At 38.2% G+C, this 12,281-nt stretch overlaps 1 protein-coding gene across 3 annotated transcripts in view; it reads left to right on the plus strand.

Annotated features, from left to right (window-relative positions):
- Positions 1-12,281, plus strand: part of KCNK2 (potassium two pore domain channel subfamily K member 2) — a 193,860-nt gene that overhangs the window by 138,946 nt on the left and 42,633 nt on the right. For all 3 annotated transcript variants that reach the window (XM_019428271.2, XM_019428280.2, XM_019428261.2), the window contains exon 5: positions 1,843-2,029. In XM_019428271.2, the coding sequence (XP_019283816.1) occupies positions 1,843-2,029 (187 nt within the window). The remainder of the gene's footprint in view (positions 1-1,842; positions 2,030-12,281) is intronic.

Below are 12,281 nucleotides of genomic sequence, written 5' to 3' on the forward strand. Positions count from 1 at the left end.
CTGTTTGGGGTATTATACTTCTCTTATATTGATATTTAAAGTATCTTGTACTTACATTAATCGAGAGGGAAGATTAGTGCCGTCAACTTGGTAATGCTGAATTGTTCATTCATTCAACAAATTTTTTTCTTAATTTTTTTTTTTTAATTTGAGCAGAGTTGACATACAATATTGCATTCGTTTCAAGTGTATGACTTAGTGATCTGACAGGTTTAAACATTATGCTGTCTTTGCCATAATTGGGTATAGCAACCATCTGTCCCATTACACTGCTATTACAATATCACTGGTTTTCTTACGTCGTGCCTTTCATTCCCTTGACTTATTCATTCCATAACTGGAAGCCCGTATCTCTGTCTCCCCTTCACCCATTTTGCCCAGTTCTCCCTTTCCCCTCCCCTCTGGCAACCATCAGTTTGTTCTCTGTATTTATAGTTCTGATACTGCTGTCTGTTCGTGTATTCGTTTGTTTTATTTTATTCAACGAATTTTGGGTTGCCTACTGGATGCCAGGCAACGTTTTTCATGCATCTACATGGGGGCATAAAACACATAAAACACCTGGTAGTGAATACATGACAGTGGTCATGATTCCACACTTAGTACTAACCACTGTTGTGAGAACTTTACAAACACAAATTCGTCTAAATTTCACTTATGTGATAAGGATGGTGGACTAGAGAAACTTTTTTTTTCGCTTTCCATTCTAATTGGTTTCCTAGATCGTTATCTCTAGAAATTTGTCGAGTTTTAAAACTTAGTGGTTTTTATATGGTGGGGATGCGACCTATAATTTTAATAGCAGATAGGAAAGATCCAGTTAGAGATATTTAGCCTCAAATGAAGATCCGGAGATAAATTGTTGTATGTACAAACATATATACAAATATGTTATACTGAGGAGATTCCTGATAAGAGAAGAAGGTGAAAAAATATGGGTACTCTGAAGACAGCTGTCGTGAAGGGGTATTGAAGATTTATCCTTGCCTCCATGTCATGTTTGATTTATTCCGTTGTACAATTTAAAGCCATAGAAGAGAGAGATAATTCATCTGGTTCACAGGGAAATCAACTGTGGCCATTAAGTCTGTGAGCACTTCAGCTGACTCAATTGAATAATGATAGGAAAACATACAGGGAAATTTTTCATAAAATTAATAATTTTTATCAATTATCAGTAGTCAATATTTAATTTTTTAATGTTTATTTATTCCTGAGAGAGAGAGAGAGAAAGAGACAGAGACAAAGGGCAAGCAGGGGCGGGGCAGAGAGAGAGAGACAGTATCCAAAGCACATGCCAGGTTCTGAGATGTCAACACAGAGCTTGACGTGGGGCTCGAACTCACAAACAGCAAGATCATGACCTGAGCCAAAGTCGGACGTTTAACCAACTGAGCCACCCAAGCATCCCATCAATAGTCAATATTTAGTTAACAGTTCACTTTTCTCTATTTTGCTGTATTTCCAGATTATGCTTGGCTCACTATCAGCAGGATGCCTATAGGATAGAAATATTTCAAAAGTAGTTCACATAAACAAGGAATGATGTAAATCTCAAATTGTATTCACAGAGCAAATGTAATTTATTTTGAAAGTATTTTACCTGTTGTAAATCTATGTAAGGGTAAAGTGGCATCGTCATGAGCATTGATTGCTTTGAGTTAGGTGTGTTCTCTCCAATTTTTATAAGACAATTGAAAATTAATCATGAAAGGGAAAAAAATAACATCCTTACTTGCTAATTTGTTGATAGCTGTGTGTTAGGTTAGCTTTGCAGGTGCACCAATAATCAATAAATCTCCATCAGTGTCTCTTTCTCGCTGTCTTCACTCTCACCCATAGAAGTGGAATGTTAGTCAGACCAAGATTCGCATCATCTCAACCATCATATTTATACTGTTCGGCTGTGTACTCTTTGTTGCTCTGCCTGCGATCATATTCAAGCACATAGAAGGCTGGACTGCCCTGGACGCCATTTATTTTGTGGTCATCACTCTAACAACCATTGGATTTGGCGACTACGTAGCAGGTAAGTTTTTCCTGGCACCAACAGTACTCGTCTAACCCGTGTCCTTTAGACTTTTTGCTTGGGTTCATAGCACAACACAGTGTGTCTGTCTTAATTTCCCAGGCCTGCCTTAATAAACAAAATTCCCCAAACTGGGTGGCTTTGACCAAAAGAAATTCATTGCCTCACTGAAGTTCAAAATCAGGGTGACAGTAGGGGCACGATCCCTCTTGAGGCTCTAGGTGGCCTTCCTTCCTCCTTGTTTCTTTCAGCTTCTGGAGGAGGCAATCAGTTTCTGCCTGTCCTGCCCCATTATTATCCCTGCTTATGACGTCACATGGCATTTGTTCTCTCTGTGTCCCTGTAGCTGTGTCCCTCTTCTTATATGGACACTGGTCATACTGGATGGAAAGCCCACTCTACTCCAGTATGCATTCAGATTAACTAATTACATCTTCAAGGACCTTATTTTTCCTATAAGGCCATGTTCCAAGGTCCTGGGGACTCACATACCATTTTGAAAGACCATTTAATCCATAACAGTGACAGAGACAAAAGATAAGTCATTCTTCTGTGACAGTGGAGGTAAGCAGAAAGGTGCAGTTGAACATTTAGATTTCATTCTAGGAAAGAAATATATGTTGCTGTTTGTTCAGAATCTTATATTCCCACCTTAGTTTCAGAAACCAGACAATCTGCCCCTTAATTTTTTTTTTGTTTGTTTTTTTTTGTTTTTATTTAGTGTTTCATGAATTCGAGTTTAACTTCTCTTTGCTCTTTTTACTTAAGCCTTTTCCTGACTTAGTTTTAAAAACACCTGCAAACTTTAGAAGATATTCTAAGCTATTTTCAAACCTTCTTTTCTCTAAGATATTTAACTCCTTTAATTTCCAGTTCTCAGGGAAGTATTTTTCACCTTAACCAAAGTGGCCACATTTTTTTGTTTTGTGTTTTTTGATATTTCCTTTTGTACATGTTATTACAATTGCAGTTTGCTTTATTGTTTTATCTCTTAGGTCTTCACTTCCTATCATTTTAATTCTTTCTTTACCATTTATATTATCCAGTTGTCATTATTATTCTAACTCCAGTTTTCAATAAATTATAGTAATGATGGTAAGAGTAACCATGGTGATGTTCTATCATGGACCATTTTGACTAGCTCTTGAAAATCTAAACCTTTTTTTTTTAGAAAATCCAATTTGAAGTATTAGAAAATCATGCTAAACACTATAGTAGGAATGTGCTCTTCAACTTCCCAGAATAAACTCACCAGCCTAATTTCATTTTAAGAGAGTTTTATGCTTTCTGGCTGTTTACTGTTCTTTCTCATCCCAAACTTCTTACGTGTTTTCAGAGAAAAACTGTTTTGCACAGTTCTCTAATATCTCAGAGAAGCCTGATGGTTCATCTGTTTCTATTGATTTGTTAATTATAGTTGAGCCTGGCAAAGCCCCCCTTTCTAGGGAACATAGATCCTTGAAGGTGGGGATGTTTTCCTGAAGGAAGCTTTGCTTTTGGTCAGAAATACTGTGCACATATCTCTGTACTGGATGGAGGCCCCAAAAAGGGGAGGGTGCATCACTCTGCTGGAGATCCTTTAGTTTTCTAATTAGCAAACTGTCGACACAGTAATCGCAGACATTTTAGCTCCTTAGGAGAAGACACGCTTCTGTTCTAAAGCACCCATTTTTCTAACCTCTCATGGAAGGTGTATGATTGGCTTAAGCAGAAATAGAAAGTGCATTAATGTAGGAGAAAGGAAGACACAGTGAGAAGATAACAAGATTTAGACTTGTGGTATGTTAACCCCCGGTCTCTTGTGCCACTTAATGAATATCAAGTCTTATAACAGCTGTAGCATATACAGGTATTAGTGAGGAGTCTAATGCAAGCTTTGCATTGCATGTGTTATTTTAATTTTAGTTTTTAATTTTGTATGGTAAGGCAATATTTTGTTTCTTTTTCCGCTTTATTGAGATAGAATTGAAAATAAAATTGTAAGATGTTAATAAGTATACACCGTGGTGATTTGATATATGTACATATTATAAAAGCATCTAGTTCATCTAGTTAATTAACACATTAACACATGCATCTTCTCACCTGTTTATCTTTCGGAGGGGGCGGGTGGTAAGAACATTTAAGTTCTACCCCTAACATTTCGATAATCTAATACACTGCACATATTACTTTAAGAAATTGACTGACTACCAGTCCAGTATGTGGCCTGGTCTGGTTAAAAAACAAAACAAAACAAAGATTATAAATACATTTTAAAAAGTGGGTAGAATCCTAAAATAATGTTGTATTTGTGACCACAGTGTAAAATGGCTTAGAAAAAAGAACAAATATTTTTACTTTATGGTTTTGTAGAAGATGAAAAAAGAAAACCACCTTTTTTTTTATACTAACCTTAAGAGATCAACACTTGGAAACTGGCTAGAAGAGCAGTTCACTGAGAACATCTTACGTGTAGGAGTGGGGACCCTAAATTCAGAGTTACGGCACAACACTGTAGGGGAGCATGGTAATAAAATGATATCTGTGTGCCATAAGTGGAATCTAATAAACACCCGTTATTACTAAGATTTTATCATATTGCACCCCTTTCTAAATCCATTACTGTAATTTTATTTCTGCAGAGGAAATAATAAAAACGCACTAGAAATATGCCTTGCTAATAATTAGCAAAGGAATTTGATGGGATTCAAGTGACAAATGCTGAGAAAGATAAATTAGAGAAGAGTCTTCACATGCCAGGTCCTTGTGCCCAGGGAGTGGTTTTGGAAGGAGTGTGTACATGAGGCAGATGTGGCCAAGGCTGGGTAGGAAATGTGTACTCTTTGCAAGATTCTTTGGAAAAACAAAAACCTCGAGTTCTTTTTTTAAAGGTCTGGGAAAAGAATTGCCTCACTTAATTCAATAGAGTACACACAAATAGGTTTTGCTTCTGGGTACCTTGTGGCTGTGGAGTAAAAGTTAGCTATTGAGCAAAGTCAAGTACCCCTTCCGGGAAGTATCGGTTGCTTACTTTCTAGAACCTTCCCTTTTGAAGTGAGATGTCACTACAGATAGTAATCTCGCTTAAAGTTGGTGTTTTTGCCAAGGAAAAGTAGGAGGCACTGCTCCAACTTAAACCTCCTCATCTTTCTATTGGACTATAAATCTCAAAAGAACGCAAGGATATACCTCCTGCAATGCACACTCCCCATCTGATGCCCTTCTCAAACCTGCAAACCCTGCTCGGAATAGGATTAAGGTTTAATCATGTTCTTGTGTTGAACCCCTTTGAAGACCAATTAAAGAACATACTCTTCAAACTGATATTATTAAAGGAAAATAAGAAATTTTGGAGAGCAATATATAAATTGTTTAGGATACAAGTTGTAATCTTGGTGTAAATATTAGAAGCATCTTGAGAGCAACAAGTAAAGATGTGATGTTCTGAGCCAGAACTCTGGAGCACAGTGCTCATCTCCAGGGTATGAGCAAGAAAGTCCATGCCAGGTGTAATTTCTGCCATGGGAAGCAGACAGAACAACTCCTGTTTTGATGTATTTGTAAGCCTCATTCCTTACTTTTTACTTGTTATATGTCGTAGTGTCCATGATGTAATTTGTAAGAACATAATAGATTTCTAATTCATAAATAAACATGCATTTAAATTTGCATGTGCAAAACCTTTCCACTGTCGGGGATATAGAATCAAAAGTATTTACAGATCACTGGTAAAGACAAATCAACACAGTGTTTAGGTCTCATTGTGTATGTGACTGAACAGAGAAATTCAGCATTTAGTAATTTTTCTGCAAGAAGAGACCTGGAAAATTAAAAAAAAAAATTAATGTTTATTCATTTTTGAGAGACACAGAGAGACAGAGTGTGAGCAGGGGAGGGGCAGAGACTAAGGCAGACACAGTATCTCAAGCAGGCTCCAGGCTCTGAACTGTCAGCATAGAGCCCCACGCAAGACCCGAACCCACAAACCGTGAGATCATGACCTGAGCCAAAGTCAGACGCTTAACCGACTGAGCTACCCAGGCGCCCCAAGACCTGGAAAATTTTAATTTTATATTTGTATTTATGCAAGGGAGGTGTTTTAGTGGCTGGCTGGTTACCTTAGTAACTGGTGTGTGCTCCCTCCTGATGGCCTTTTTTGTTCTTTCACTAGCTTTCAGTGTTCTAGAACTAAAATGGACCCACGAGGCCACAGGGTCACTCCCACACTTATTTGACACATGAATAAACAGACCCCCATTACTAAGACCAGTGCTTCCAGACTAACCCTTCCTAAAAGGCAAGAAGAAACAATGTCAGTTATTTAGCAAAGTGTTGTTTTAGCAGTGCCTATAATTTATAATCAAATTATAGAGGTAAGTTAAAATTAATGGCAAAAATTATGTTTGAGAATTTACTGTTAATTTCCTGCATTCTGTTTCTTAACTTTTGCCATCTTATTTTCCATTTGATGAAAAGTCTGGGGTGACAAGTTGTTAAATCATGCTTACCTTGTAGACTGAGACCTAAATCATCCCTTCACTAAAACCTAAGCAGTAGGGGCACCTGGGTGGCTCAGTCTGTTGAGCATCTGATTCTCGATTCCAGCTCAGGTCATAATCCCAGGGTCATGGGATCAAGCCCTGTGTCAGGCTCTGTGCTGAGCTTGGAGGCTGCTTAAGGTTCTCTCTCTCTCCCTGTGCCCCTTTCCCCAACTTGCATGCTCTCTCTCCCTAAAAAATAAAATAAAACAAAACTAAGCAGTAATATTAATTACCTGGAAATGTGTGACAGACTGAAATCTATTCATTCAGGCTTGCCTCTGTGACTGGTCTTTCAGGTCTATGATTTTTTTTTAAAAATGGTGCTTCTTCAAATTTGAAGAGAAGTCATATAATTACCAAATTAGACACAATTTAAAATTCTCCCCCCCACCACCCAAAATAAAATTCTTATCCAAAGCTACTATCTCGTTTATATATACTATTAGGGTAAGAGTGGGTCAAGCAAGTCAAGAAGCACATTTCCACATCTTGTTTAGAAGCTGCCTGAAGAAGTTCTCAAAACACACCCTTTTTCACAAACTAGGTTTGTTCATAAGATATAATTCGAATGAGTGAAAGCCAGATGAAAAATTACAGTTTCACAAATCAGTGTCCTCACATTACCTGCTCTTCTAATAAAAAATAAAAATTTTAGCCAAAAATATAGATGTTCTAAGAAATCCTCATGGCTGATCTTAGGAAAACACATTTTCCATCAGAGCATAAATTAATTTAGCCATCCAGATATGTCTCCTTGGAATTTGGATCAATCTTTAGTTGAATAATGAAATTTTCCATATCTCACAGGTGGCTATTGAAAGTGTAGGGGCTAAGGACTGGTTCTCCCAAGATGGGCCACTATGCCATAAAGATTATTTTGAGTTAAAAGTAACCAAAACCCACCGATGCAGGAAAAGCTCTCTGCCTCCCCCTCAACTGCCTAAATATATTGGAAAAGAGAGTCTGTCCCAGGAAGAGAGCTATTAACAAAGACTCCCCTTTACCTAAGAAACTTACCTGCATAATAGGACAACCTTTGTTTTTCCAAACATCTCTTCTCATCTTCCTGGTAATGGTCTTCCTCCCCTTTGTGTCCTTAGACCCCTACCCCTCTTCTTAGGTCATATAATCTTCATGTTGCTTCACTGTCTTTGAAATTTCACGTCTATGTGGATTCCCTGCCCATACACCTATTAAATTTCCCCTGTTCAATCTGTCTCATGTCAGTTTGATTCTAAGTCGAGCTAGAAGGACCATAGGGCAGAGGAAGGGCCTCCTCCTCAACAAAGCTTACTGAGTTAATCAGGCTTTAGGCTTAGTGACGATATGCTCCTCTAAAATATAATTTCAGGGGCGCCTGGGTGGCTCAGTCCGTTAAGCGTCCGACTTCAGCTCAGGTCACGATCTCGCGGTCCGTGAGTTCGAGCCCCGCGTCAGTCTCTGGAGCCTGCTTCCGATTCTGTGTCTCCTCTCTCTGCCCCTCCCCCATTCATGCTGTGTCTCTCTCTGTCTCAAAAGTAAATAAACATCAAAAAAAAAATTAAAAAACATATATATATAATTTCGGACTTTCCAAGGTAAAATTCTTCTGATACTTTTACCTTTACTAAATTTTTATAAATTTTCCCAGTTGTATAATCATTTGTCTTCATTTTTTTTTTCTTAGAAAGAACATATTTGCATATCTCGTCTTAAGAATTAAGTTTTCTTGGGGCACATGGGTGGCTCAGTCGGTTAAGCGTCTGACTCTTGATTTCAGTTCAGGTTATGCTCTCCCGGTTCATAGGTTCTGGCCCTGTGTCAGCCTCCCTGCTGACATCATGGAGCCCGCTTGGGAATATCTCTCCCTCTTTCTCTGCCCCTCCCATATGCTCTCTTGCTGTCTCTCAAAATAAATAAATAAACTTAAAAAAAAAAGAATTAAGCTTTCTTGGAATTATGTTTTCAAAGTCATTATCAGAAATGAAGTTTTTCGTAACCAAACTATTGATTTCCCTTATAACTGAAAACATGAGTCATTTGGTGGAGTGCTCAGAGCTTGCTGAATGGAAAGGCAATTTATCATGAGAACATACAAATCTCTGTTGAGAAATCATAGCAGGTTTTTTGGTTCAAAACAGTGCTAACAGAGACCCTTTAGAGAACAGTCCTGATGTTGCCTAATGTTTTGCAACTATGTCAGTGGCCAGCTGTTGAACTGATCAATAACAGTAAAAATTTTCCAGGACTTCAGTGGGTAAGAAGGAAAGTAGCTGATGAGGAATGAAGTCTACTGAATGAATAACAGTCACCACTCCCACCACAACAATGTCTCAGAAAAATCACTTTTATCAGAAAGGGAGGGTGTATGTGACTGCTAGGGGAGATGTATTATATTCATCATTCATTTATTTATTCGTGTTTAGTGAGCACATACCGGGTATTAGACCCTGTGTTTATATTGTGATAGTGATAATAATTGTTCTAATTCCTTTTCCTTTGGGACAGAATGTTTGAAAATTGGGGGCAAAAATTAAATAGGGAACTTTCTTGTCTTCCTGGTAGTCATTCTGTTTCATAATATAGGAAAATACTGCAAAGAGTCTGCTCACCCCCAGATTCAGCCAGTAACTCTCTGAGAACTCACAAGAGAATGGATGGTTGTCTGCATGATGAATTAAATAGGATTTGACTCAAATGGGCCAGAAGTCCTAGGACCTGGGGACAAACCAATAAGTTATTTAACTTTTCAGATCCAGAATGGATCTATATAGAAACATGGTGGAAACGTGTGCAGGATAAAAATGAGAAGGAAAATATTCAGTGATTGATAGTTGTGGCTTAGTGAGATAGGCAGTAAATTGTACTAAATATAATGAAAAAGGCTCCAGATTGCTCTATCATGAGACTTAAAGGTAGCTTCCAGGAGTAACAATTTTGTACGTCTTACATACTCTAGGTTTCCGTCCATGTGAAGGAAGAGTGAATGCCAGTGTATTGATCTTTCTTTCTGATCATAAAACTACTGCTCTTCTCATGGCTATTTTCCTAATTTTAGATCAAGTACCTAGTAGGAAATGGACAACATCTTGAATGCTGACATGGCAAATCCCAAAATATAGGTTCAAATGTTAGAGAGACTTAGTTAACTTGTTTTGCCTTTTGTTTTTCTGACTTAATAGCATATGAGAAGTTCGGCTTAGTAGGTGAGCTGTGGTTTAGTACTGAAGTCATACTTCCATTTGTAAAAAAAGAAAGCAGAGTTTGCAACGTTATTGAAAGAGCCTCTTAGTTCTTAAAACCCTAAGGAGAGTCTTCATTCAGTTAAATTGCTTTACTATAAAAAATGTATATACTAAAGCAGAAAATAAATTCCCCCTTTTATATTAAGGCAGGCTAGTTTTATTAATAAAAGTAAAGCTAAACGAACAAAAATTAAAATCAATATTTCATATCTAAACTAAAATGCTTAAAGACCAGGTAAAGAAATGATGCCCATTTTCTTTAGAACAAGGTTCTATGTCCATATCTATATTCTGTAATACAAATATAATTTTAAACCAGAGGAGGGGGGCATGGAGTTGATGACTTTAGTTCAGAATGGCTAGATGATTCTTTAAATCCAGGATTCTCCTCCTCCTCTTCCTTCTCCTCTTCCTCTCCATCCTCCTCCTTCTGCTTTCTTCTTTATAAATATTCTGTGATTCAGGAGCATCTCAGAGAAAGAAAATCAAATATAAGTATCTCAGAGAGGGCATCGCATACTCAAGTTCTTTAGAGCACAATAGGGCCAATTACTAGAAACTGTTGGAATGAGGACAGAAGCATGGTAAGGAGGCTTCTGAAAAAATCGTGCTTATCTTCAGACCCCTGATTTTTCTAGGTAAGACCATTGAGGGGAAGGCTGGGAAGAGGCATACCTTGTTTGACTTAGTGTCTCTAGCCCTAGCTAAGTCTCCACCATGCAGTTTGGACACAAAAGGCTGGTGGATAAATGATAGCAAGGACCGGAGCTGAGACCATAGGTGACATACACAACCTGGTGAGTGGGAAAAAGCCTGTCTTTTGGAGCGAGGAAGCCCTGGTGTTGAATTCTAGCTCTCCTACCTCCTTTCCTGTGTGCCCTGACACATGTGATTTTACCTGCTAAGACTACAACTTCTCTATTGTAAGTGGGACACTTACTGTTGGGATTTCTAGGAGCCAGTACAAAAACCGGCTTTTACTCCTGAGTTCTGAACAGACTATGAAATGGCAATTGAATTATTAGCTTAATTACTGATAGGGGCAGCTGGAGATGTGGCTTAAATCTATGGCGAATGGTCTTACTAAAGCCCTGTCCTAAATCAATGGACACATGAGGAATGCGAACACAACTCCCTCAATACCTGCCCCCCACCCAGGGCGTTAGGATGGAATGATTTCATTTAGATGGGCAATCAGGAAGTCTTACTTTTCAGTCTTCTCTCAATCAGATTGTGAATATTTTGGAAATCAGCTGAAATGAGCATAGACTTGGCTGTATAGAACTACCAGGGCCTTTATTTAGAAAAAAAACAAAAAACCTGTATGTGCCTGCTATAGCCTCATGGGCTGTTCTGCCCCCTAACCAGTAATTCTTTGGGGCCAGGTAGGAGATGGCTTTTTTTTAATGCGGGATGGAGAGATTGTTCCAAGCAAATTCACTATTGCTAAAATGGGTTCCTAGCAATAATGCCATAAATAACAATAATAATAATAATAAAGTTTTCCTGACCTATATTTTTAGTAGTTTAATCTGCTAGATAGATTTTGGCTGATCTCCTTACTTAAGCACTAAGGAGAAAGCCAGAGAAAAATGGCGCCCATGGGAGTCAGGAAGAGACTTATTTTAACTACTTGGAATAGTTCATAAGATTCTTGAAACCTTTGTACCTCCACCCCTCTTTACTTATTTTTATTACCATCTGTCTATTCTCCTATAATGATTAGCCAGGAAGGTCTGAAAATGGAAAGGACTTGTGCACGTATTTTCAGTGGCAACAAAGAAAACAGCAGTGAGGTGACTGTTCCTGCCAAGTGGGTGAGGAACCCAGGAGGGGAGGGCGGGTTGTAGCAGACTGCAGGCTGCAGCTCAGGAGTCTGTGGAAAGAGGGGAAAAAATGATAAGGGTGGCAGAGTAGAGATGGGGGTGGGGGGCACAGGCAGCAAATCCAGGACAGAGACATTACCCGAGGTTCTGAATAAGCAAAAGACCCACGTACAGGTTTCCTGAATGTAGCTAGACTAAAATTAATGCTTCCAACAGCCAAAAAAAAAATTTTTTTGTTGATGTTTCCTAATTTAAAAATAAGACCAACAGCCCCTTTTAAGCAAGTTATCTTGACATTACTGATATTTTAATCTGGATTCTTGGATCAAGCGGATGGGGTAGTGTGGAAATTAATTCATAAATCTTAGAGAGGACTTATGAGTTGTTTGACAACACTCCTGTATACATCATTTTTCCTTAGATCATTTGCCTGCCGGTATTTCATTCCTAAGAGCAGCAGTTGAGAATGGGAAGCATTCCCCACCCCCACCCCCAGGCTTAGAATCCACCAAAACTTGTGGGATGAACATTTTACCCAAATATAGACCTTTCAGTGATTAAGCTAATTTACTCTTTTCAAACTGTGACATCCTGTTTATAAGAAAGAAGACTTATAAAAAGTCATCTTGAGTATGAACTAACTTTTAAAATCAACATCTTGGTGAACTTATGTGTTAAG

This window comes from Panthera pardus, unplaced genomic scaffold, assembly GCF_024362965.1.
Source record: "Panthera pardus isolate Hobbes unplaced genomic scaffold, ASM2436296v1 HiC_scaffold_21, whole genome shotgun sequence".
Taxonomy (NCBI): domain Eukaryota; kingdom Metazoa; phylum Chordata; class Mammalia; order Carnivora; family Felidae; genus Panthera; species Panthera pardus.